This window comes from Hypanus sabinus, chromosome 9 (genome assembly GCF_030144855.1).
Source record: "Hypanus sabinus isolate sHypSab1 chromosome 9, sHypSab1.hap1, whole genome shotgun sequence".
Classification (NCBI taxonomy): Eukaryota; Metazoa; Chordata; class Chondrichthyes; order Myliobatiformes; family Dasyatidae; genus Hypanus; species Hypanus sabinus.
Genome location: NC_082714.1, coordinates 26,175,176 through 26,203,148, shown reverse-complemented (window position 1 = coordinate 26,203,148; position 27,973 = coordinate 26,175,176). Strand labels below are relative to the sequence as shown.

General features: G+C 42.0%; 1 protein-coding gene across 4 annotated transcripts in view; it reads left to right on the top strand.

Annotated features, from left to right (window-relative positions):
* snx29 (sorting nexin 29) overlaps nt 1–27,973 on the top strand; it is a 572,982-nt gene that overhangs the window by 15,118 nt on the left and 529,891 nt on the right. For 3 of the 4 annotated variants that reach the window (XM_059979336.1, XM_059979338.1, XM_059979339.1), the window contains exons 2-5: nt 7,953–8,014; nt 11,772–11,832; nt 17,145–17,197; nt 22,324–22,448. In XM_059979336.1, the coding sequence (XP_059835319.1) occupies nt 7,965–8,014; nt 11,772–11,832; nt 17,145–17,197; nt 22,324–22,448 (289 nt within the window). In that variant the 5' untranslated portion in view covers nt 7,953–7,964. The remainder of the gene's footprint in view (nt 1–7,952; nt 8,015–11,771; nt 11,833–17,144; nt 17,198–22,323; nt 22,449–27,973) is intronic. The other variant, XM_059979337.1, reaches the window with a different exon arrangement.

The following is a 27,973-nucleotide window of genomic DNA, read 5'->3' as shown; positions in this document are numbered from 1 at the left end:
ATTATTGTCTGCTCTTGGCTTCACATTAGTGCTGCTTTTGCTGTCCTAGATTCTGAACATGTTTTTTTATTGCTTTTAATTTCCATGTATCATCTCAGGAATGTCAGCATATCAGGAAAAGGGCACATGTCATGTTCTCTTATAGGGAGGTGAAGAGAAACTATTCAGAGGATCAATAAATAAGCCCCCTTTCTTTTTTCTGCTTTCAATATCCTGTTCAGCTAAAGGTACCTCTTCAATTTCCTGAAGGTTATGTCGAAGTATTCATTCTCGCAAGTTATAGTTTTCTTCAGCAAGATCTGATATACCACAGTACTTTATTCCTGCGCAACATTCGCTTTGAAGGACTTCATGTACTGTCTGGCTCCTCACTCTGTGCCCAAATGTTCTTGTTTTAAGAACATGCTTAGTGTGTAAATCAAGCAAAAAGTATAGATTATTTTATATTTCAAAGAAACAAAATGTGATACTGTAGCAGTGTGCTACACACAGTGCTAAAATAACGACACGGAGTCGGTAAACTGCAGTCAAAGATAATTTTATTTGAACTTCACAGCCTTGCTTTAAAGCCTCCCTCATCCCGCCCTCCCTGGGCGCGGATGCTCCAAGAGACATGTACTCACAAACCCCCGCAGACTTTTCTCTCTTTGTTGCGGACCTGGCCTTTGTGCCTGCACGCTGGCTATTTGTGAGCCCATTCGAATGCGCTAGGAAGTGGGTCGCCACATAACCCCCCCCCCCAGAACCGGCAATACACCCCCCAATGTCCACAGTCTGGGCTGGACCCTGTTTGGGAGGTCGGCCTCTGCGCCGTGGTGCCGGAAACTCGACCGGTTGTGCCAGGTCCACATGGGCCGGTTTGAGTCGGTCCACCGTGAAAACCTCCTCTCTCCCCCCAACATCCAGCACGAACGTGGACCCATTGTTCCGGAGCACCGTAAACGGCCCCTCTTAGGGCCGTTGCAGCAGTGGCCGATGCCCACCCCTTCATACAAACACAAACTTACAGTTCTGCTTATCCTTGGGTATGCAGGTCGGGTTCTGCCCATGCTGCGAAGTGGGTATGGGGGCCAGATCACCGAGCCTCTCGCGTAGTCTTCTCAGGACTGCTACGGGTTCTTCCTCTTGCCCCCTTGGGGGCTGGTATGAACTCCCCAGGGACGACCAGGGGTGCACCGTACACCAACTCGGCCGACGAGGCGTGCAGATCGTCTTTGGGTGCCGTGCGGATGCCGAGTAGGACCCAGGGAAGCTCGTCGGCCCAGTTAGCTCCTCTCAGGCGGGCCATGAGAGCCGACTTCAGGTGACGGTGGAAACGCTCCACTAGTCCATCTGACTGTGGGTGGTCGGCAGTGGTGTGGTGCAGCTGAGTCCCCAAAAGGCTGGCCATAGCTGACCACAGGCTGGAGGTGAACTGGGCACCTCTGTCGGAGGTAATGTGGGCTGGTACACCAAAGCAAGACACCCAGGTGGCGATCAGTGCCCGGGTGCAAGATTTGGAGGTGGTGTCAGTGAGCGGGATCACCTCCGGCCATCTTGTGAACCAGTCCACAATAGTCGGGAGGTGCCGCGATGACGGGACGGGGCTGGCCGGTGGCAACGTCACAGAGAAGGGTCCTCTTACTTGGGCCTACGGGGAGGTCCTGGAGCTGCAAGCTGGAGACTGCGGTTCTGTAACTTGGGATCTCCTCGTCTGCCTGCTGTGCCTCTGCCAGCGCCTCAAAGTCTACCCCTTGGGAAAGGGCATGAATGTTAGGGCGAGAGAGCGCATCCGCTACGACATTGTCCTTACCCGAGACGTGCCAGACGTCTGTCGTGTATTCAGAGACATAGGACTGATGGCGACCAGGGATTGGACACCTTCGTGAACATAAAGGTAAGCGGTTTGTGGTTGTGAACGCGGTGAAGGGCCTACCTTCTAAGAAGTACCTGAAATGCCGGATTGCCAGGTATAGCGCCAACAGTTTCTGGTTGAAAGCACTGTATTTGAGCTCGGGTGGCCGCAGGTGTTTGCTGAAAAACACCAGGGGTTGCCAGCGACCCTTGATGAGCTGTTCAAGTACCCCACCGACTGCCGTGTTAGATGCGTCCACTGTGAGGGCGGTAGGGACGTCCATTCTGGGGTGCACTAGCATCGCGGCGTTCGCCAAGGCTTCCTTCGTTTGAATAAAAGTGGCAGCAGACTCCTCATCCCAGGTAATGTCCTTGCCTTGACCTGACAGCAGGGCGAACAGGGGGCGCATGATCCGGGCAGCTGAAGGGAGGAAGCGGTGGTAGAAATTGACCATACCTATGAATTCCTGAAGGCCTTTGATCGTGGTGGGTCGGGGAAAATGGCGGACCGCATCTACCTTAGCAGGCAGAGGGGTTGCCCCGTCTTTAGTAATCCTGTGGCCCAGGAAGTCAATGGTGTCGAGCCCGAACTGGCATTTGGCTGGGTTGATTGTTAGGCCGTATTCACTCAGCCGGGCATAGAGTTGATTGAGGTGGGACAGATGTTCCTGACGACTGCTGCTGGCTATGAGGATGTCGTCCAAGTAGATGAATGCGAAGTCCAGGTCACGTCCCACTGCGTCCATTAACCGATGGAATGTCTGTGCGGCATTCTTCAGGCCAAATGGCATGCGGAGGAACTCGAAAAGGCCGAACGGGGTGATGAGAGCCGTTTTGGGGACGTTGTCCGGATGCATCGGGATATGATGGTATCCTCGGACGAGGTCTACCTTGGAGAAGATCCGTGCGCCGTGCAGGTTTGCTGCAAAGCCCTGAATGTGCGGCACAGGGTAGCGGTCCGGTGTGGTAACCTCGTTCAGCCTGCGGTAGTCGCCGCACGGTCTCCAGCCCCCTGTCGCTTTGGGCACAGTGTGCAAGGGGGAGGCCCATGGGCTGTCCAGATGATCCCCAATTCCTCCATCCTCTTGAACTCCTCCTTCGCCAGTCGGAGCTTGTCCGGGGGAAGCCGCTGAGCACGGGCGTGGAGGGGTGGTCCCTGGGTCGGGATGTGGTGCTGTACGCCATGTTGGGGCATGGCTGCCATGAACTGCGGGGCCAGAACCGATGGGAAATCCGCCAAGACCCTGGTGAAGTCGTCGGACAGCGTGATGGAGTTGAGGTGAGGGACTGGGAACTGGGCTGCTCCCAGGGAGAACGTCTGAAAGGTCTTGGCGTGGACCAGTCTCTTCCTGGGTAGGTCGACCAGTAGGCTGTGAGACCGCAAAAAATCCGTACCCAGAAGCGGTTGGGCTACGGCGGCCAGTGTGAAGTCCCACGTGAACTGGCTGGAGTTGAATTGTAGCTGCACCTGACAGGTGCCATAGGTCCTTGCTATGCTGCCATTCCTGGCCCTCTGGGGGGACCTCGTGCCCTGTTGCGGGTGTCGTAACTCGTAGGAGGTAAGACGCTGATCTCGGCACCGGTGTCAACCAAAAAACGGGGTCCCGACCGCTGGTCCCACACATACAGGAGGCTATCCCGAAGGCCAGCCGCCGTAGCCATTGGGGCGGCTGGCCCTGGCGTTGCCTGGGAATTGGCAGGGCGGGTGACAGCGGCGGGTGTCTGCGCCCCACCGCTGGTGGTAGATGCACCATTGTTCGTTGGGCTCCGCACCTCTGCCTCTGGGGTTAGCAGGCTCTGCGGCCAGGCCTGGACTGGTTTGCTGCTGGGAGCGTGGCCTGTTGATTTGTGCGACGGACACCCCACTCTCTTTCGTGGCGTTCCACAGCAAGTCCGGGCTGCCACCTTCCGGGGGTCGCTGAAATCCGCGTCGGACAGCAGCAGGTGTATGTCCTCGGGCAGCTGCTCCAGGAATGCCTGCTCAAACATGAGTCAGGGTGTGTGTCCGTTGGCCAGAGACAACATCTCATTCATTAAAGCTGATGTAGCTCTGTCTCCCTAGCCATCCAGGTGCAGTAAACGGGCAGCTTGCTCGCGCCGTGAGAGTCCAAAAGTCCTTAGGAGCAGGGCTTTGAATTCCATGTACTTGCCATCCACCGGGGGAGACTGTACGAACTGTGCAACCTGGGCCGCTGTGTCCTGGTCGAGGGAACTCACCACGTAGTAGTAATGGGTATCCTCTGAGGTTATCTGCCGAACGTGGAATTAGGCTTCTGCTTGCTGGAACCATAGGTGAGGTCACAGCGCCCAGAAGCTTGGCAGTTTCAATGAAACCACATGAACAGATGTGGCGTCGGTCATCTCCGGTCCAAAAATCGTTTGGACCGTCGGGGTCACGAATTGTAGCGGTGTGCTACATGCAGCACTAAAATAACGATACCGAGTCGGTAAACTGCAGTCAAAGATAATTTTATTCGAATTTCACAGCCTTGCTTTAAAGCCTCCCTCATCCCGCCCTCCCTGGGCGCGGATGCTCCAAGAGACACGTACTCACAAACCCCCACAGGCTTTTCTCCCTTTGTTGCGGACCTGGCCTTTGTGCCTGCACACTGGCTATTTGTGAGCCGGTTCGAGTGCGCTTGGAAGTGGGTCGCCACAATACAATTTATATTGTTCATGTCATTTGGTCAATCTTTTCACTAGTGTTTAATTTTTAGAATCATAAAACCATTGCCTGTCATGTCACACCTTGGGTGTACATATTTTCGTTGTTTGAGGGGCTTCCCCACCTATCTGTTGGGCCCCATGGTAGCTTTGGAGCTTGGGGTTCAATTCTGTCACTGTCTGTAAGGAGATTGTATGTCCTTCCCGTGTGCATGTGGATTTCCTCTGGGAGCTCCAGTTTCCTCCCATGGTCCAAAGACATGCCAGTTAATCGGCCATTGTAAATTGTTCTGTGATTAGGCTGTGGCTAACTAGGTGGGTTGCTGGGTGGTGTGGCATGTTGGGCTGGAACTGGCTGTTCCGTGCTGTGCTTTATCTCTAACTAAATAATCAATAAGGTAAAAGAGGAGGAAACCGGAGGTCCATGAGCCAGTCCTCATTGGAGAGGGTCAGCAACTTTAAATTCCACAGTGTCATCATTTCAGAGGACATGTCCTGGGCCCGGCACATAAGTGTAATAATGAAGAAAGCACGACAGCACATCTACTTCCTTAGGAGTTTGTGAAGATTCGTCATGTCGTCTAAAACTTTGATAAACTTCTATAGATGTGTGGTGGAGAGTGGATTGACTGGCTCAATCCTTCAGGGATAAAGTCCTCCCCACCACTGAGCATATCTACACCCAGTATTGTCAGAAGAAAGCAACATCCATCATAAGGACCCCCACCATCCAGGTTATGGTCTCTTCTTGCTGCTGCCATAGAAAGAAGGGACAAGAGCCGCAGGTCTCACACCACCAGGTTCAGCAGGTTCAGGAACAGTTATTACCTTTCAACCATCAAGCTCCTGAACCAGAGGCAATAACTTCAATTGCCCCATTACTGAACCATTACATTCCCTCAATTTGTCATCTCATGTTTTTGATATTTAATGCTTGCTTGCTTGCTTGTTTGTTTGTTTATTTATTTATTAATTATTTTTTGTTTTGTATTTGTTGTCTCTTGCACACTGGTTGTCCACCCTGTTGGGTGCGATCTTTCATTCTTTCTATTATGGTTATTGGATTTATTGAGGATGCCTGCAAGAAAATGGATCTCAGGGTTGTAAATGGTGATGTATCTGTTCTTTCATATTAAATTTGTTTTGAACTTTGATTTTTGAATAAAATAAATAGATAAAAACTCAGCCTCTCTATGTCTGGTGGTGGTGTGGTCCTTTCCTACAGAACCTTTGCATTGGCAAAAGCTATAACTTGTTTATGTTTTTTGTTTGTCACCAAAAATGACTTAATTCACAGTACAAGAATAAATTGTACAAACTCTTTTCATTCCTGGACAATGCACCCAAAAGTGTTAATCTTTTCCAGGCTGATAGATAGCACAGTTGCCACTCCTATAGTAGAATATTTGGGATCTTTTTAACCTGACATTGTCCCTCCCTGTCCTTCTTTGGAACATCCCTTGGCAGAGGTCCTTCCCCCCCCCCCCCACCTCCACCAAGCCCTTGTGTTGATTGTACCAAGCTTCAGTGTATCCTTCAGCACACACTCCTATAATCTGTAATGGGGCAGCATTCCTCTACAGACATTTGGACGTGCTGGGAGATTAACAAGTTTTGGGCAGACCAAAGGACATCTTTTACTGAGTTGATGCTGTTCCAGCAATACTTGATTTCTGTCTCTGTTAGTGTCTTTGGGAACAGCTCATAGATCTGAGTCCAAAAACTATAACTTTTATATCAATATAAACTTTATTCATAATTTATTTATAAGAGTAAACCATGTAATGCACTTTCATTCTTGCATTCATAGACAATGCATTAAGTAGTGTTCTATTACTTTTCTTAAAGCTAGTAGCACAGTTGCCCCTTTGGTGGTACTTCTACAATAATTGACGGTCTACTTTACCTTCTAAAGCCACCAAATGTAGTGTGAGACGGCTCAGGTGTCTTTCTTACCTTTGACTACTGCTACATTCCTTCAAACTGATTGTAGCGAGGAACTTTAACTATTCTGATGTACCTTGAGCTCTTTTTTGAAAGAATGTTGAAGCACACGTAAAGTGACACCAGTTAATCAGAAGATATACATGTCACTGCATGATTTAAATCAGGGGTTGAAGGCTATGATTGGCTAGAGATTGCTTGGGGTACTGGGTTGACAGCATGTATGGAAGCTAGGATGAGGTTGGGCTAGGAAAGATTTTGGAATGAAGAACAGTTTCCAAGCATTTAGATCAGATATTGACAATGGGGGTTGGGCTGGCAAGTTTCAAGTGTAACCAGGGTATGAACTGGCTCCCAGCAGTTAGCAGATGGAGTTGGGTGGAAGAATGATTTATGGTCAGGGTTAATCCAGGAATTGATGGGTCTGAGATGGTTGACAGCAGTTCAGTTATTGAAGAACATTGTCAATAGCAGATCAATGGCCAGATGGTTTTAATGTTGCTGCAATTTCCTCCATGAATTTGAGATTTTGGTGCACCGGCAATTCTGAAGTCAGATTAAGGTCTTTCTGTAATGTATAGCTAAATTAAGTTTCAATTTTTTTTCTTTGAAACTAAATTGTTTATTGAACAAAAATTGTGTGCTGTAAAACTAGTTTCTCAGCAATAGTATTTATAGTGGTATCCTGGTTGAACACAATAGTTATTGAACTATCGACCTTGTTTTTTTATATAGCAGAATACAATACTGAGGTTCATTTTCCTTTTTATTGTATTCTTTACTAATTCTCAAGAATTTTATTCTTCTGTTTTTCACTTGTGAAATAGTTTGTCACTGTGGATTTATTACTTAGAAAATTAATTCCAGTAAGCACCTTTTATTTATAAGAAACTGTTAATGATGGGGAAGATAATAAGATGAAGTTTGTTGCTTCTTATTTCTGCACAATATGAAATACCTGAAAATTCCAACTTCAATGAGTACTCATGATTTTAGTCAGTTTATGATAGCTCTTGCCATTATGGGAATTTTTCTTTCTTCAACTGGCTGACTGTTCTGAAAAAAATAACTTCTGGTGTGAAATGTCAGTGTGAGTTTCAAATTTTTACTTTTCTATTCTCAATGTGCAGAATTTAACCTTTGTGTATTGAAAGTAAATTCTTGATAAAATAGGATGCCACTAAAAACGTCTATGCCATCTGTTGTTTGCATACCTGAATAATAGAGACTATGATCCATAGCAGCCGAACACCATACAGTACAATCCCATAAGAACAATGGGATGTATGATCACTTAGTGTTTATGTTGTTGATGCTGAATGAGGGAGAGATTATCTGGAAGGGCACTTGTCTGTCATCTGTATTGATGGGCCATTAATACCCCTTTTAACAGCTAAGATGGTAATTTAAGTGGTGCCTAGCAGTTTATTCTGTAATTGCATTTTGAGTCAGAATTATAATCTGAATATATTGTACATATAATCGAATTTTGAATGTTTAATCTCTTTCAGTGTCCCAGCAAAATGAGAAGAGGCAATCCTTGCTTGAAAGGCTTCTTGATGCTGTTAAGCAGGTAAAGTACATTAACTTTATAAATAAGGTATAACTTATAGTATCATTTGCATGCGGAATTAAAGCTGAACTTCAAGTCAAGTCACTTTTTATTGTCATTTGGACCATAACTGCTGGTACAGTACACAGTAAAACAATGTTTTTCAGGACCATGGTGTTACATGAAACAGTACAAAAACTAGACTGAACTACGGGAAAAACAACACAGAAAAAAACTACACTAGACTACAGACTTACCCAGGACGTCATAAAATGCACAAAACAGTGCAGGCATTACAATAAGTAATATACAAGACAATAGGGCAAGGTGTCAGTCCAGGCTCTGGGTATTGAGGAGTCTGATAGCTTGGGGGGAGAACTGTTACATAGTCTGGTTGTGAGAGCCTGAATGCTTCGGTGCCTTTTCCCAGATGGCAGGAGGGAGAAGAGCTTGTATGAAGGGTGTGTGGGGTCCTTCAAAATGCTGTTTGCTTTGCGGATGCACTGTGTAGTGTAACTGTCCCCTCAGGAGAAGGATATCCATTATGTTGAATATATTAATTTGCTCTATGAAATACAGTACATTTTTAGATGGTGCACACTACGTACATGGTGTGTGTGTGTTTGTTTGTCTGTCTGTGTATGTTTAATCTACAAAAGGACCACATTTACTTGTCCTTTACCAGCTGTCTATACCAAATCTCTCTTTACTGGCCTGACATCTTCCATCCTTCACCAGTCATTAATTTCTCTGTTGACTGGATTCAGCTTCTCCAGTATCTTCGATATGAACATAAGAAGTAGGATTATGAGTCGCCCAACTGTCCTATCAATCCTCCGCCGTTTAATAAGATTATGGCTGATTTGGCGAAGAACTCAGCTCTACCTACCTGCCTTTTCCCCATAACCCTTAATTCCTCTGTGTACAAAAATCTATCTGCCTGTGCCTTAAATATAGTGGATTCTGGTTAATTGGGACATGTTGGGACCAATTACCGTAAATTCCGGACTATAAGCCGCTACTTTTTTCCCACGCTTTGAACACTGCGGCCTATACTACGGTGCGGCTAATGCATGTTTTTTTTTCATGCCGCCAAAAACATTTTGCCTCGTAACAGTAGTCCAATAAAATTGATGAGTAGTTCACAGAGGTCCAATGAAATTGTACGATAAATAAAGCGCACTTTCACAATTAAATTATTCTAAATCAGTCATTTGTACTCACCCTCATCAACATGGAAAACACTTGAAGAAAAGCATATGATGCAGCTTTTAAGTTAAAGGCGATCAACCTGGCGGTTGAAGAAGGAAATTGAGCTGCTGCACATAATCTTGGCATGAATGAATCGATGGTGAGACGGTGGAGATGCCAGCGTGAAGAACTGAGTCAATGCAAAAAGACGACAAAAGCTTTCAGAGGTAATCATAGCAGATGGCCCAAACTTGAAAACTTTCTTGAAGACTGGGTTAACACACAGAGAGCAGGCAGCCGCGGTGTTTCCACCGTGCAGATCAGACTGAAGGCTAAAGCAATCGCCACCAAAATGAAAATCGAAAATTTTAGAGGTGGGCCATCGTGGTGTTTTAGATTTATGAGACGAAAAGGCCTGTCCGTCAGGGTACGCATGACTCTGTGTCAGCAGCTCCCTCCCGACCACGAGGAAAAACTTGCTAACTTCCGCACATTCACTCAAACAAAGATAGCGGAGAATTCCATCGGCCCAGATGATATCATAAATATGGATGAAGTACTTTTGACTTTTGACCTGCCTCTCACTCGGACTGTTAATAAAAAAGGTGTCTTGTCCATCACACTGAAAACAAGTGGCCATGAGAGAACGCATTTTACTTGTGTTCTGAGCTGCACAGCATCTGGACTAAAGCTTCCACCGATGGTGATTTTTAAGCGGCTGACAATGAAAGTTCAGTGAAAGTTGCCATCAAGAGTACAAACTCAATTCCAGCTGTTATTCCTGGGGGCACCATGAAGGGCACATCAGCGTGAACCGGGCATTTAAAGTGGCGCTGCGCGTTGAGTGGGAGGCTTGGATGACGAGCGGCGAGAAATCCTTTACCAAAACAGGACGCGTGCGAAGAGCATCTTTAACTCAAGTCTGCCAGTGGATCCTAAATGCGTGGAGCCGTGTCACAACATCCACCTTCACCAACGGGTTTCGAAAGGCTGGACTGCTGCGTGATGAAGAGGACCACGTGCGCTCAAGTGAGAGCGACAACGAAGAGACTGAAGTGAGTGACGAGATCCTGAGGTTGTTTAATTCGGACACTGAAGAAGAGGACTTTGATGGTTTTAGTGCGCAGGAGGAAGATGAAGAAGGCGATCAATAACTTTTCCTGGTAGGCTGCAGTATATATATTTTTTTTACCAGTCTTTAGGAGATATTGGAATGTTGTTCGTGCACTGTTCAGTAAAAAAGTATACACAACGTAATTTGTGTGTTACCGATACGTATGTATATTTAAAAGTAGCTGTGTTACAGGCACTGTTCGAAAAAAAGCATTTGCAATATGTATTTGTTTATGTTACCATATGGATTTAATTAAAAGTTAAAAAATCCTCATGTGTAATATCTTTCTGTGTAAATATCTCATATTACAACGTGGGACACCTGCGACTTAAAATCCGGTGCGGCCTGTACAAGTACAAAATTGATTTTCTTTCTAAAATTAGAGCGTGCGGCTTTTAATCAGGTGCGCTCTGTAGTCCGGAATCTATGGTACATGGAAATAGTTAAAAGGTTTAACAAAGACAAGCTGTCATTTAACTGAGAAACAAATTATGTATTTAACTGAAATACAGAACAAATTAGAATACTACCAGTGCTACTACAGTACGATAAAACTGTATTAGTTCCTAATAGTTATGGACAGAAGAATTAATTTGGCAGGTACTCTGCCATTTTCTTTTCATTGATTGTAAGTGATCAAAATCAAAGTAGACACCTAGTGCAGATAATGGATTGCCTTCATTGCTTTCCTGCATAAGATCAAAATAGAAAAAGCATTATCTAAAATCATTGGTTTTTGAATCTGAGTCCATCTGCTCAAATGAATAACAACCAAAGCACATGCAACTGACGCTATTTGAAAACTGTTTGCTCCATACTGCTTACGGCCAAACAAGTGCACGTGACTGATGTTAGTTGGAACTTGTTCAGCAACAGTTTTCTGTCCCATTTAAGCTCCATAGTGTCCCAAACTAGCAAAGGGAATCCAGACTATTTCCCCAATATTTTTGTTTTTCAAGAGTTGCCCCAAATAAGTGGCTACCCAGATTAACTGGAATACCATGTACAGTCGGCTCTCCTTATCCGCGGGGGATTGGTTCCAGGACCCCCACCCCACCTGTGGATACCAAAAACGTGGATGCTCAAGTCCCTTATATGAAGTGGCGTAGTATTTGCATATAACCTACGCACATCCTCCCCTGCACTTTAAATCATCTCTAGATTACTTATAATATCTAATACAATGTAAATAGTTGTTATATGGTATTGTTTAGGGAATAATGGCAAGAAAAAAAGGTCTGTACATGTTCAGTACAGACACAACCATCATAGCTCTTCTGGGAATGCTGATGTTGCCTCGGCATCAGCTGATCCCGATTCTCCCGTGATCTTTTAAGTTCTTGAGGCTGTAGCACTTTACATAGCTAGCCAGCCATCCCTTACTAGCCTTAAACTCCTTCCTCTCATTCACAACACAAGTAGTGAACGAGCAAGATGAACAATGCTTAACTTCTGGGTTTTCCTGATCTGCAGTTGGTTGAATCCATGCATGCGGAACCCGTGGATAAGGAGGGCCGACTGTATTATTTTTGAGGTACTCATTACTGCTTCATTGGTAGAGAATTGAACTGATTTACTCCTGTCTGGAAATGTCTCATCTCTGTCCTAAATCTATTCCCTGAATCTTTAGGCTATGTTCCCTTGTTCTAGTCTTACTTACATTTTAAAATTGACAATTTATAAATAATAGGCTTCATGATTTATTCCTTCATTATCTTCAGAAATGTGAGCAAATACAACAGACTGAATCTGAATTTTTGAGAATTCCTTTTCCTTTACTTGACTAATTGTAGGTCTGTCTACAGTCATCTGCGACCAGCCTACACTTAGGAATTGTTTTCCTAATCTCTCCCTGAAGGTACTCCTTTAACCTATCGCTTTGATCAAGCATTTGAATATCTTCCCAAATAATTACTTTTTTATAATAATTTAGTTTTTTGCTTGCATTTCATACATAAGCAACACTTTTGAATTTGATACAGAACCTTTTTCCACAAATGTTGCTAAATTTAAAAGAACCTTAAGGTGGAAAAGCTTTTAAGTGTTCCTTTTTAGGGTGAGACATGTGAAAAATTCAGAGCTAGTTTGTTATGCTATTTGAGTAATTGGAATACTTTATGTAAATATTTTATCATTCGTTCTTTTCACTGGAGTTCCATATAAGATGGAGGATATGTAGCATAATTCTGCAAACTTGAATAACAATTTTATTGGAAAAATATGAAAGTGTAGAGGGACATGGGTCAATTGTGAGCAAGTGGGACTTAGCATGTTCAGTTGAACTGAAGGACCTGTTTGCTTGCTGTAAGACAAACATAATAGGAATAATTTTTAATAGAATTGTTCAGTATGCAGAAGTTCACCCATTAACTACAAACCAATACGTGTCCATCTTTATTGACCTTTGTTGAGTTCTTTAAGATCTATATTTCAGCTCATTGTTGACATCATATGCCTTCTTGGATATATCCTAGACTATGAATATACTGCTTAGAGGTGCAACTAAGATAAGTCAAAGCAACTTTTTTTTGGTTGCAATGTCTGTTATGGCCTCTTACCTGTAAATTTTTAATATTTGGTGAGTAAGGTGGACATTTTCAACATCCAGTACCTGCTCTTGTATTCTACATTTTATTTGCAGTGTAAGCATGTACTTTCAAAAGGATGAGTTTTGGTGCTTTTGTGTTATGAATGTTTAAGACCTAATAAAACAGATTTTGAAATGTCATTATGGTGAATAATAGCATTTTAAAATAGTAATTAATATGAAAATTGCCTGTTTCACGGTACTTGTATCTCTGTGGTTCATAAAGAAGATTTGATGACTCTGAGTTGGTGTACACAATACCTAATAGATTCTTTAAGACAGCAAGAGCATAAATGAACAGAACTTAAAGTGTTAATATGGTGCATAATGGTCTTGGTTGAGAATCTTAGAATATGGTACATTCTTGACCCTTCTGATGAAACAAATAACTCAAGCTGAGGTGTCACTGTAAAATCTGAATGGGAGATAGGAACTTAAAATATAGGTTTGAATGTTACTTTCTATGGGATCTGGAAATAAAGAGTATAAACCCATAAGATGCTTGCCTTTTAATTTGAATTTCTTTTAATGCTAATATATATCAAATACTGTGAGTTGTAATCCATGAATAGATTTCCTCTAGCCTTAGATATACTGTGAGAAAAAGAAAGAAGACAATAGATATTAACACTAGACTTTCTGTAGATGCTCTATATCCAGAGTAACACACACAAAATGTTGGAGGAACTCAGCAGTTCAGGCTGAAATGCTTCATCAGACAATAGATATTGCTTGTTTTTATTTTAAATGAATTGCAAACTGAAGTAGAGCCTAGAACATAGAAAACCTACTGCACAATACAGGCTGTTCGGCCCACAATGCTGTGCCAAACATGTACTTATTTTAGAAATTACCTAGGGTTACCCATTGCCCTCTATTTTTCTAAGCTCCATGTACCTGTCCAGGAGTCTCTGCACCACTGTCGCCGACAGCCCATTCCACGCATTCACCACTCTCTGTGTTTTTAAAAAAAAGTGTTGATATGTTTCACATTGAATGATAATTGGCAATACAAATATAAAACAGTTGAGACCCTGAATATGATCGTTAAGAGCACCAAATATCTTGGTGTTCAGCTGGCGGAGAATCTCACTTGGGACTCAACACCAGCTCCATAGCAAAGAAAGCCCAGCGGCATCTCTACTTTCTGCGAAGGCTGAGGAAAGTCCATCTCCCACCCCCCCCCCCCCCCCATCCTCATCACATTCTACAGGGGTTATATTGAGAGCATCTTGACCAGCTATATCTTTGCCTGGTTTGGAAATTGCACCATCTCAGATCGCAAGACCCTGCAGCGGATAGTGAGGTCAGCTGAGAAGATCATTGGGGTCTCTCTTCCCGCCATCATGGACATTTACACTACATGCTGCATCTGCAAAGCAAACAGCATTATGAAGGACCCCACGCACCCCTCATACAGTCTCTTCTCCCTCCTGCCGTCTGGGAAAAGGCACCGAAGCATTTGGGCTCTCACGACCAGACAATGTAACAGTTTCTTCCCCCAGGCTATCAGACTCCTCAATACCCAGTGCCTGGACTGACACCTTGCCCTATTGTCCTGTTTATTATTTATTGTAATGCCTGCACTGTTTTGTGCACTTTATGCAGTCCTGGGTAGGTCTGTAGTCTAGTGTAGTTGTATGTGTGTGTGTGTTTTTTTCTCTGTGTTGTACTGTGTCACGTAACACCATGGTCCTGAAAAACATTGTCTCATTTTTACTATGTACTGAACCAGCAGTTATGGTCGAAATGACAATATAAGTGACTTGATATTTTAATATCCATTTTATTGTGGAATGTCATTTAAACTTTCCATTTTCAATGTTAAATGTTTTTTCTTTGTTGCTTCATTGGTCAAAACCTAATCTTTTAATTAGCCTTGCTGTGAGACATAAAATATTTGCATCCAACCTCTATAGCATTAATTGCTTCTCTGTTATTCTAAATGCTAATCCTTTGCTTTTCATTTGATGCATCTTCTTTCATCCACATGTTCTTGCACAAAGGAAATAGTCCAGACTATTTTAATAGCATAGGTGAAAAGACAACAGCTAATTTTTTGGAAATGCAACCGAAGAAATTGACTCATCATAGAGCTCCACAGTGATAAAGAAATGTAACTACCTACTGCTCTCCTTAACAATAAAATTGTTAGTTTTAGTTTCCAAATGAAAAGTAACCACAACTGTGACATAACTGTTTCAACAGTTTCATTTCAGTAAATCTTTCAACTATATAGGCTGAAGAAAGCTTCCAAAGAAATGTGTTTAACTGATTTGATTCTGTAGTAAAAAGAATTTTACAATTTGTACATAGCAGAGAAAGGTAAATATAATGAATTAAATGTCAGAATAAAGTAACATTTCTGATCATATTTTTTCTCATTGTACATTTAATGTTGTCCATTTTCTTTGCTGTTGTTTCCATTTTAAAATGAAAGGTAGCTTTTCTCCTTTTCATTCAAATTCTACTTAAGCATTCGCTAAGGATTAAGGAAGAGTTGCTTCCACTTCAGTTTTTTGAGTTCTGAATTGGCTGATACTACAATCTACAGTGTGGAAACTGTAGATGGATAGATTTTGAGGTTTTATGCTCTTTCTACCAGTTATGTAGGACTTCCATGTTTATGTGATGCAAAAGCTTGATACCATCCACTTTGACCAGGGATTTACAGTGTATGAAGGCCCCTTTACAGTTCACCTGCTTTTGCTTCAGGATTATTGTTAAGCAAACTGATCATTGTCAGTTGCTTCAACCTCTTCTTCCAAATAACTTGTTACTTTTACTGTGATGTTTATGATTCCACAAAATATCCAAGTTTCAGACTTTTTTGCAGGAAAAAATAGTCATTGTAAACTTTGTGAGAAATATCAAAGCTGTTTTTATTCAAGTATGCAATATCTTTTCAACTCCGATTCTTCTGCTTCCATACCTAGATGTCGGTATGGTATGTTGTCTCAATCATTTGTGGGGAGAAAAGCTTGTTTGAAGCTTGTTAGATAGTGCACATGTTGAAATTAGAAGTTTTATGAAATGTACAGTATTAAAAGCTATTTGCTATTTTGTCATTGGAGGTAGGAGGGTGTGGAATTTGACTTTGACATTTGTGTGTTCATGCAAAAGCAGATGTGATGCATATAAGTATTGTCAGAAATTATTTGGCTGAATAAACCGTAAGACCATAAGACACAGGAGCAGAATCTGGCCATTCAGCTGTTGACAAACAAGAGAAAATCTGCAGATGCTGGAAATCCGAGCAACACACACGAAAGGCTGGGGGAACTCAGCAGGCCAGGCAGCCTCAATGGGGGAAAAAGAAAGTACAGTGAACATTTTGAGTTGAAACCCTGCTGAAGGGTTTCGACTTGAAATGTCAACCGCATTTTTCCATAGATGATGCCAGGCCTGCTGAGTTCTCTAGCATTTTGTATGTGTTGTATTCAGCCCATTGAGCCTGCTCTGCCATTCCATCATGTTTGATCTTGGATGCCACTCAACCCCATACACTTGCCTTCTCGCCATATCTTTTGATGACCTGACCGATTAGGAAATGATCAGTTTCAGTCTTAAATATACCCATGGACTTGGCCTCCACCGCAGTCTGTGGCAGAGCATTCCACAGATTCACTACTCTCTAGCTAAAAAAAAAATCCTCCTTACCTCTGTTCTAAAAGGTCATCCCTCAATTTTGAGACTGTGCTCCCTAGTTCTGGATACCCCCACCATAGGAAACATCCTCTCCACATCCACCCTATTTAGTCCTTTCAACATTTGGTAGGTTTTAATGAGATCCCCCTGCATTCTTCTAAATTCCAGTGAGTACAAGCCCAGAGTTCCCAAACACTTCTCATATGTTAATCCCTTATCACACTTAACCCAATTTAATCTCTGTTGATATATAGAGGAAGATGAGTATTAATTTGGCGTGACATGGTAGCTTAATAGTTAGCATAACACTATTACAGTGTCAGTGACCTGGGTTCAATTCTGCCACTATCTGTAAGGAGTTTGTACTTTCTCACTCTGACTGTGTTGAGTTTCCTCCAGGTACTCCAGTTTCCTCACAAATTCCAAAAGGTTAGTAGGTTATTGGTTACATGGATGTAGTCGAGCCGGAAGGACCTGTTACTGTGCTGTATCTCTTTTTTATAAAAAAGTTGTTCGCCTTGAGAGGGTTGTCAAGTCCCCAGTGTTTCATAAGTTTTATGTACACTTTACTGTTTTCATTGCTGATAAAACTCTCCCTTTTTCAAATATAGTGCCAGATTCGCTTTGGTGGAAGAAAGGAAATTGCATCAGATGCAGATAGTAGGTAAGACACACTCTCATTTGTTCTTGGTGTGATTAATTTACAGTATACATTTATTGGATTGTTTGCTTTTGAGTCAGATTCCTATATTATTATAGGAATTAAAGGAGTAGAACGTGTTGCTCCTCTAACTTGAGTGTGGCAACATTGCGGCAGTGGAGGAGGCTGTGGACTGGCCTGCAGGAATGGGAATGGGAAGTAGAATTGAAATGGGTGGCAAATGGGAGGTCCCACTTTTTTTGGCATAGTTGCTTGGCAAAGCAGTTTCCCTGTCTGTGTTGGGTCTCACCTATACACAGGAGGCCTCACCAGGAGCACTGGATACAATAGATGACCCCAGCAGACTCGCAGGTGAAATGTTGCCTCACCTGAAAGGACTGTTTGGGGCCCCGAATGGTAGTGAGGGATGAGTGAACATGGGCATCACGTAGGGAGCAATCTCTGTGGAGAGCAAGAAGTGGAGGGGGGTGAGGGAAGATGTGCTTGGTGGTGTGATCCTGTTGGAGATGGCAGAAGTTTCAGAGAATTAAATGCTGGACCTGGAAACTGGCGAGGTGGGAGGTGAGGACAAGAGGAGTTCTTATCACTGGTGGGGTGGCAGTGGATGGGTGAGGGCAGAAGTACATGAAATGGAAAAGATGCGGTTGAGGGCAGTGTTGATAGTGGAGCAAGGAAAGCTCCTTTCTTTGAAGAAGGAGGACATCTTGTTAGTTCTTGAATGAAAAGCCTCATTCTGAGAGCAGATGTCGCGGAGATGAAGGAATTGAGAGAAGGGAATGGCAATTTTACAAGTGACAAGGTGGGAAGAGGTATGGTCCAGGTAGCTGTGAGAGTCAGTGGGTTTATAAAATACATCAGTTGACTCCAGAGATGGAGACAGAGAGATCGAGAAAGGGGAGGGAGTTGTTGGGAATGGAACAGGTAAATTTGAGGGCAGGGCAGAAGTTGGAGGCAATGTTGATGAAGTTGATGAGCTCAGCATGGGTGCAGGAAACAGCAATGATGCAGTCTTTGATGTAGTCATTCTAGGGGAACTAGATGCCTGTAAATCTTGTAGATTGCATCTCAACAGAACTGAAGACAGTATTCTTGTGGGAAGGTTTACTCATGCTGTGGAAAAGGGTTTGAACTAATTTGGCTGGGGGTTGGAAACAGAACTGAGAGAGTCAAGGCTTTTGCAGGCAGCACTGTAATTTAAGGTTCAGCTGTTTCATCTTTAGTCCAGGGACAATACCCTGAGGGAGAGGGGCATGGAAATTAAAACCAGAGCTTCTTGGACAAACACAAAAGGCTAGAGAATAAAGTAGAACCCACTGAGAATCAGGTTGGTTACAGAAAGTGCAGTGGGGAATTCAGAAGGAAATCAGAGCAACACAGGGAAAGCACGAGAGAAGATAGGTGGCAAACGTAAAAAGAAATCCAAAAGTACTTGGTAGCCATTTGAATGGGAAAAGAGTTGTAAGAGTGAGGTGAGGTCAGGGACCAAATACAAAATTTACTCATGGAAGGAGAGAGTGTGGCTTGAGTGCTAAACAAGTACATCAGTCAAAATATGAGATTCTAGAAAGCTAGAGCAACACACACAAAATGCTGGAGGAACTCAGCAAGTCAGGCAGCATCAGTCTTCATACAACAACATTCTGCTGGTTTCTTAGCAAAGAAAAATGAAATTTTGAAAAGTCTAGAGATTGGTATGCAACAGTAGGTATGAGAAAGGCTTGCTGAATTTAGTGGATGAATCACCTGATCCAGGTAGCTTCGACATTGCATTATTTGCCTCTGTTTAAGAAGCTTTAAAAAAAACACTTTTTCAAACTACTCTTGACACTTTCACCAGCACGGTACATGCACTGATTTCTTAGTCTGAATTCTACCTTTAGTAAATTGCTGTGAAAGAAAAGCTTATTGTGTGAAAACGGAGTGATAAATTTGCTTATGATACTTCAGTGATAGCACATTGATGTTCCATTGTAGTCATTTTCAGTGTCTTGCTGTCAGGGAGCATAGAGCATACATGTCAGGTCTGTCCTTCCATTTCACCTTCACTTAACTTGGCATTTTAGTTTATTTAGTTGTGGTGCAGACTCATCTTGCAGGTTTGATTACTTCATAAACACCATGCCTATGTTTTAGAGATAAATTGGATCATCTTGCAAATGGAAATTAAATAAATGTGCAAAGCAACCATTCTCGACGTGGGCCTGTCCAAAAGACTACCCCACACCCTCGTTTCACTGTGTTCTTGTTGATAATTCTTTAATTTAGTTTGCCTAGGGAGGTGACATCTATCCATTCTGTTTAATCCTTTCTGGTCAGTATTTCTAAATACTACGAGAGGTAATTGATATGTTCATGGCCTAAGTCAGGGGTCGGCAACTATTACCACTGAAAGAGCCATATGGACCCATTTCCCACAGAAAAGGAAACACTGGGAGCCACAAAACCCGTTTGACATTTAAAATGAAATAACACTGCATACAACCGTTTTTTTTGCCTTTATGCTATGTATAAACAAACTATAATGTGTTGCATTTATGAAATTGATGAACTCCTGCAGAGAAAATGAAATTACATTTCTGCATGCAACAAAAACATTTTGAACTCCGGAAAAAAGACGTTGGGTTGAAGGTTACTCCATAGTTAGCCTACCTTCGAATGAAAAATTAAAAGAAATCGCGCACTGGTGGGTGTTAGGAATTGGCAGTGGTGACGTATATTAATAGTGATAAAAAACACGTTGTGGCGGTGTGCTACACGCAGCGCTAAAATAACGACACTGCAGTCAAAGATAACTTTATTCGAACTAAACAGCCTTGCTTTAAAGCCTCCCTCAACCCGCCCCCCCGTGGGCGCGGATGCTCCAAAAGCCACATACTCACAAACCCCCGTAGGCTATCTCCCTTAGCTGGAACGGTGGCTAATTGTGAGCCGGTTCGGATGTGCCAGGAAATGGGGTCGCTGCAATGTTTTATTTAGATTATACAAGATCACCATAATCTTCAAATTTCAAATTACATTTCAAGAACTAACAAACCACGGGGAGCCGCAGCACAGAGATGAAAGAGCCGCATGTGGCTCAGGAGCCGCGGGTTGCCGACCCCTGGCCTAAGTAGAAGGAGTCAATTTTAGAAAACCTAGCACGTTTATTTTTCAACATAATCCCCTCCTACATTTACACACTTAGTCCAGCGGCTGTGGAGCATACGGATCTTGGACCTCTGGAAAGTGTCCACAGCAGGGGTGATTGATAAGTTCGTGGTTTAAGGTAGAAGGAGATGAATTATAGAAGGAGATGAGCTCTCATTACATGCACATGCAGTTAAACTCTTTGAGTGATAATGCAGAAAGTTTGAAGTTTAAAAAGTCATCCGGGTGATTGATAAGTTCGTGGCCTAAGGCAGAAGGAGATGAGTTATTAATTTCAACCTTTGTGCATAATCACTCAAAGAGATTGAACTGCATGTGCATGTAACGAGAGCTGTATAACTCATATGACAACTGGTTCTCTGCAGAAATGGAACAATAATAAGATTTTGTTTAGTTTCTGGTGATTTTATGTTGATGAAATTTGTTCAAAGCAGATGATAGTGCAGTTTGAACAAACTGTTGTTAAATTGGTGACATTTTGTGCAGTATGTTCAGTTATCTCATCATTCTGTGTCTGCTTTAAAGGACTACATTTTGATTACATTATTCTAGAGGTGAAATGGATTTAAACTTTCACATTTCTTATTGAATTTGAACTGAGAACAGTGTTATTACAGAGTGAATATTATCTAGTGACTTAGTGTCTGTTTTAGTTGAATGCACTTAGACGGTGAACAGGATGTATTTTTGCCTTCTGGCTTTTTCTAGAACAGAAACCTGAAGACTGGCAAAGGTTGTTTTGATAATACGCTCTAACGTCTTTGTTATGGAGACCTGGTCAGACCACACTTCGAGTCCTGTGTTCAATTCTGATTGCCTCATTTTGGAAATGATGTAGAAGCTTTAGAGAGGGCGCAGAGGAGATTTACCAGGATGCTGCTTGGATTAGAGAGCGTGCCCTATGCAGGAAGGTTGAGCGAACTGGTGTTTTTCTCTTTGGAGTGAAGCAGGATGAAAGGTGACTTGATAGTAGTGTATAATACTAGGAGGCATAGATAGAGTGGGCATTTTAAGAAACATCCATATCAGGTGAGTGGAGGAAAGTTTACGGAAGATGTCAAAGGTAGGAGTTTTTTGCACGGAGTGTTATGTGCTGGAACACACTGCTGATGGTGGTGGTATGGCTGGAACAACAGGGACATTGAAGAGGTGCTTAGAAAGGAATATGGATGTAAGAAAAATAGAGGGTTGTGGGCTGTGTAAAAGGGTAAGGCTAGATTGATTCTTGAGTAGGTTTATTCAGTTTGGCAGAATATCATGGGCTGAAGAGCCAGTGCTGTACAGTTTTATGTTCATTTTAAACTGTGAATTACAATATATTCTACTGATGTGCAGAACTCTATTTTCAAACTTTACTTCAATGTTATGCTTCATCAGGAAAGAATTTTCTGACATATATTGAAAATATTTAGGTAACTGAAATCAATGTAGTGCTTGCTCAGCATAACACCAAAAAACAACATTAAAATGACGAGCTTTGGCAATGTAAATAATTGCAAGTTAGATTATAAATTGTTTTAGAGAAATTAAACATACCGGGTTAAGGTTAACGTCACCTACAATTGTAAAATATGATTCTTTCCCCTTTCCATTTCTGATGAAGGGTCTCGGTCTAAAACGTCAACTGTTTATTCCCCTCCATAGATGCTACCTGACTTGATGAGTTCCTCAAAGACTTTGTGTGTATTACTTAAAACTTACAGCATCTGCAGAGTTTCTTGTCCTTTTAAGAGATGATTTGTTTTTCATTGTACATGGTTACTTATATCTGATTTTTCAGTAATTTATGTATGGGGTTCTTGTTCACGTTTGGAATATTTGTTCAAATGTTCTCATGTCCAATTTTATTGGTGTTCACAAATCCTAGAAGAATGAAACTTTTTAGGAAATGCTTTGCCACCTCAGGTTTCAGCAAGTATCAGATTTGTAGTCTTGGCTCCGAACAATCCTTCTGTCATACATTTCACTTGCTCTGTTAACAGGGTGATCTGTCTGTGTGCTCAGTTTGAGACTGTGCTGCAACATGGCTTAAGAAGAAGCAAAGGATTAGCACTAACTGCAGCTGCTATCAAACAAGCAGCAGGATTTGCCAATAAAACTGAAACAGGTAATCACACAAATTTATACTGTGTTGTTTATCAACATTAGGTTTCTTTGTTAAGAATAAAAGAGTGCTGTAGTCCAAATATAATCGATTTAAGATTATGCCAGGAAGCTGTTATAAACCATTGCACTGATATTCTCCTTTGACCTTTTCAGTACATTTCATTCAGTTTGTCTCTTGGGCAGATACAATTATAAATGCTGCAGTTGCTATCTGCTAGTTTGTGGGTGGGAAGCATTATCTCAGTGAATCAGGATTCTCAAGTGGATTTTAGGAATTCCTAAAGGGAAACAACAAACCATCAGGTGAATAGAGCTGGGGGCACCAGATCATTGTGATGGTTGAAAGGGATAAAATGATTATATCTTTGTTAGATTATTGCTGATAAATAATTTTGATGTTTCAGACATGACTAAAGCATTCTTTATATGTTAGCCCTTTATGGAATCTTCAGTCTATGATGTGCTACATAGTTTAAAAAAAGATTCATTTATGGAGTTAAAAACTTAAATAATTTATAATGTGAGTAAGTGATTATAAAAGAAGTAGTTATGTTGCTCATTTTTTGCATGAACAATCATGCCAGCATTTGAGAGGCGTAATTCTTACTTGCATGAAATATATACTTAGTTCTTCCAAATGTGTCAATTTATTTTGGATTTATGGACTTTTAGATAAATCTTGCTTGCAATTTTTTTGTTTCATTGCTCGAAGGTGTCTATCATGGATTTCTTTCATGTGGCATAGTTCCAGTTCAGTTCATGATCTCAACTTCCTTTATTATTTTAAATACTTTCAACACATCAGCACTTTAACTTCTTCATCCCCAAGGAACATGACTTGCATCTAGAAATCACTATAATTCATCTCTTCAACCCAATTTTCAATCAATCAAGTACAAATGAATGCATAAACCTACTAGGAATAGGAATAGACCACTCTGTTCCTTGAACCAACTCCACCGTTTAATATGATTATGGCTGATTTTTTGGCAACTAGAATGCTGAATACCAATGTCCCCATGTAAACTTACACCCACTTATTGAGATTTTGTTCACCTATTCCTTAAAAATATTTAGTTCCATCATCTCTTGAGGAAAAGTTGTCCTAATGATGCTCTGTGGGGGAAGAGAGATTGCCTCATTGCTGCATTAAATGGGCTATCCTTATTTTTAAACAAGCATCCCTTGTTAGAGAATTTCCGACTGAAGGTAATATTCTCTCCGCATCCATTGTATCAAGACCTCTCAGAACTTAATATGTTTCAGTCAAGTGTCCCCTCACTTCTCTGAACTCCATTGTATTCAGTTACTCTTAATACATCTAATCTTACCCCAGAAGACAACCTGATGGAAGGACGTTGCCCTAAAAACTTACCTCTGCTTCTCTTTCCACAAACAAAATGCTTGAGGAACTCAGCAGGTCAGGCAGCATCAATGGACGGAATAAACAGTCAACGCTTCAGGCCAAAACACTTAGTCAGCCATTCCCGATGAAGAGTTTCGGCTTGAAATGTTGACTGTTTATTTCCCTCCATATATACTGCCTGCTGAGTTCCTCTACTATTTTGTGTGTGTAACCCCCTGGGTCGCCTCAGGCTCGCTCAGCTCGTTATCGCCTAGGGGGAGCAGCCTTCGGCCCCGCCAAACTGGGTAATCAGCTGGTGTGGATGCTGTGTGATGTCCCCGCCTCGCCCAAAAACAGACAGTACACCATAAGTGATTAAATGAGTACAATTTATAAAGGTTAATATAACTAAGTGATTAATAACGAAACAGTATATATGAAGAGAAAAAATAAAGAACAGGTGCCAAACTTATCAAAGTCCAAACCACTTCGTGCACAACCGTTGGAGCTCAATTACTGAAGTCTTCTGGCCACCATTCGATCCCCTCTGAACTCCTTGACTCGCAGCTCAGGACCCTCCCGAGTGGTCAACCAAGCACATCTAGCTTCATCCCCCCTCCTTGGAGTACCTCCCGGCCTCGGACCCGCTTGGGGTCCGATCCTCGCCCAGCTTACAGCATTGCGTCCTCTCTCTCGACCCCCTCGCGCCGATCTCCCCAAAAGCCCGTCAACAAAGGCTTACAGACTCAGAAGAAAGAACATTAATCCCCATTTGGTTTACAAAGGAATACCATTCTCGTTATCAGTAAATTTTAACAAACAAGCTTCCAGCACTCTCTCGCAACGAAGAAACATTCCTGCTTTTAACAAAACAAAGAAACCCTTTCCCAACAGTAACAAAGAAAAAAAGAAGAAACCCCCTTTACGTGTGTGTTGCTCTGGATTTCCAGCATCTGCAGAATCTCTTGTGTTCTCTTTCCACAGATGTTGCTTGACCTTGCTGGGTATTTTTAGTACTTCCTTTTACATGTGAAAAGAGTCAAGAATAACTCAAATATTAGTTTCTCATCATTCTTTCACTTCTTTCTATCTGTCGGAAACTGTCTAGAACATTGGTACTGTTTCATAGAAACCTAACTAGCAGTTTGTACATTAGTAAGTTACAACAGACAGTTTTTCATGGAGATGGTGTTTCAAACAACTGTGTACGGCATGCTTGCATTTACTAAGTAACCTGCATTGCCGTAATTTACCATTTGTGAACTCTTAATTTCTAACAACATATTTTTCATGGCTTATTCATTTCCTGAATGTGGCTGAACAGCAACTGTTGGAGTAATTGTTAAGATAAACGATGAGCTGTTTATCTGAATTTGAATTTAAAATGTGCATTGATCTCTGTTGTGCAGTTGATGGGCCAGGAAAGTCTACGTTGACTGCTTCCCCATTTCAGTTTACCACAGAACCTCGTAGTTTTGTGCGCCCCACTATCAGCAGGAAACACTTTCCTGCATTGAACTGTTCAATACAATTTATTGTTGCCCCTGTATTATATATGATACAAATTGTATCATTTTATGTGGATGTGGCAATAACCAAGATCAACAGTATTAGTTTCTAGTCTAAGATTTAAATTTTCTTGTGCTAGAATTGACTCTATGAGCACAGCATAACGATAAAACCATCTGAAGAGGAAGTCTTTTCAGACTGAATAATTGGAAGTATTGATTGCTTCTGTGTGTCTGCACACCAAATGATTGGTGTAAATGCTTTCTAATATGCCAAAGAAGACCAGCTGCAGCCTTAGAATATCGGTCTTATCTCATTCAGTGAACAAATTCAGGACTGCTTTTGGGTCATTTGACTTTAATAGCTTTTAATTGAGATGTTATTTCTGAATAGGTTTCAAAATAGGCTTCAATTTGCATGATATTAATAACTTTGTCATACATTGATGCTTTGTATTTGAAATATAGTGTACCTTTAGGTATATAGATGTTTTAGAAGCTGTGTTTAGTTATTTGTTCTGGAGTTGCATAATTAGATTGTAATTCACTTTCCTCACTTGGGAATAAGTTTGTAACTGTTTGTTTAATGGTAATGTTGTTTTCTTGTCCAAATATTCTGATTGCACTGTTAAGGCCAGGATACAGGATAAATGACCACAGGCATTAAATTATTTGTCTCCTTTGAACTCTGTCACAAGAGATTAGCAGGTGTATGAGAAAAAAATAAAGGATGTTTTAAAAATCATCTTGAAAGAAATGTATCGTTCCCTTTGGAATTTCATGGCTGTTCAAAGTGGCGAAGCAGCATTTAGAATAATGTTGGGCATCTCAAACCTATCCATCAGATGTACAGAGTTGCCCTCTGTGGGTGAAGAAATACAGCACCTTACGAACTATCCATCTGCCTGACCTGCCTGGTGTTTCCTTCTTGTTCAGTGGAAGAGTCTGCAGCTCTCCCTTTGGTGACATCAGTTGTTTCAGAACTGCATTGGAAGCTATTTATCCTGTGTGCTGAGAGCTGTCTAAGAAGAAAAGGCAGAGTGAAAATTCCAATGTTTCTCTTAAAAAATATTTGAAAGAGCTTACCGATAGATGCTACCAACTGGGAAATGGTACAGCAGCATTAAAGCCAGAACAAACAGGCTCCGGGACAACTTCTTCCACCAGACCATCAGACTGATTAATTCACGCTGATACAATTGTATTTCTGTGTTTTATTGACTGTCCTGTTGTACATACAATTTATTACAAATTACAATAAATTGCAAATACAAAATGTAAAGATTTTTACTCATATATGTGAAGGATGTAAGAAATAAATTCAATTCAGTTTTTTGAGGCATCCCCCTTTGAAGGTTTCTTCGATGCTGGGGAGGCTTGTGCCCATGATGGAGCAGGCTGAGTTCACAACTTTCCACAGCCTTTTCTGATTCTGTGCAGTGGCCTCTCCATACCAGACGGTGATGCAACCAATTAGAGTGCTCTCCATGGTACATCTGTAGACATTCGTGAGAGTCTTAAGTGACATACCAAGTCGTCTCAAACTCCTAATGAATTATAGCTGCTGTTGTGCATTCTTCATAATTGCGTCAATATGTTGGTCCCAGGATAGATCTTCAGAGATGTTGACACTCCAAGAACTTGAAATTACTCACCCTTTCTACTGCTGATCTGTCAATGAGAACCGGAGTCCACAACCAACTTCTTGGTCTTACTGACATTGAGTGCAAGGTTGTTGTTGTGATACTACTTAACCAGCTGATCTATTTCACTTTTCTATGCCTCCTTGTCATCATCTGAAATCCTGCCTACCATAGTTGTCATCAGCAACTTTATAGATGGCATTTGAGCTGTACCATGCCATACGGTTGTGGGTGTAGAGAGAGTAGGGTGGGCTAAGCACACATCCTTGAGGTGTGCCAATGTTGATTAACAGTGAGGAGATGTTATTTATGGTCTGCACTGACTGTATTCACCTGATGAGGAAGTTAAGGATCCAGTTGCACAGAGAGGCTCAGGTTTTGGAGTTTGTTGATTAGTACTGATGGTACGATGGTGTTGACTGCTGAGTTGTAATCAATAAACAATAGCCTGAGGTAAGTATTGCTATTGTCTAGTTTATCTAAGGACGAGTGGAGTGCCAGTGAGAATGCATGCGCTGAAGACCTAAAATGATGAAATGATAGGCAAATTGTAGGTCCAGGTCATTGCTTAGGCAAGAGTTGGTTCCGGCCATGACCAACTTCTCAAAGTACTTCATCACAGTAGATACAAGTGCAACTGGATGTTAGTCATTGAAGTAGCTCACCCTGTTCTTGGGCTGTGGTATAATTGTCGCCCCTTTAAAGCAGGTGGGAACTTCCAACTGCAGCAGTGAGAGAACTGAATTGACTTTTTCTTACATCCTTCACATACATGAGGAGTAAAAACCTTTACGTTACATCTCCATCTAAATGTGCAATCATCGTAATTTATAATAAATAGAACAGTCGATGTAACATAGAAATACACTCAAATCAGCGTGAGTTAATCAGTCTGATGGCCTGGTGGAAGAAGCTGTCCCAGAGCCTGTTGATCCTAGGTTTAATGCTGCAGTACCGTTTCCCAGATGGTAGCAGCTGGAATAGATTGTGGTTAGGGTGACTTAGGTCCCCAATGATCCTTCATTCCCTT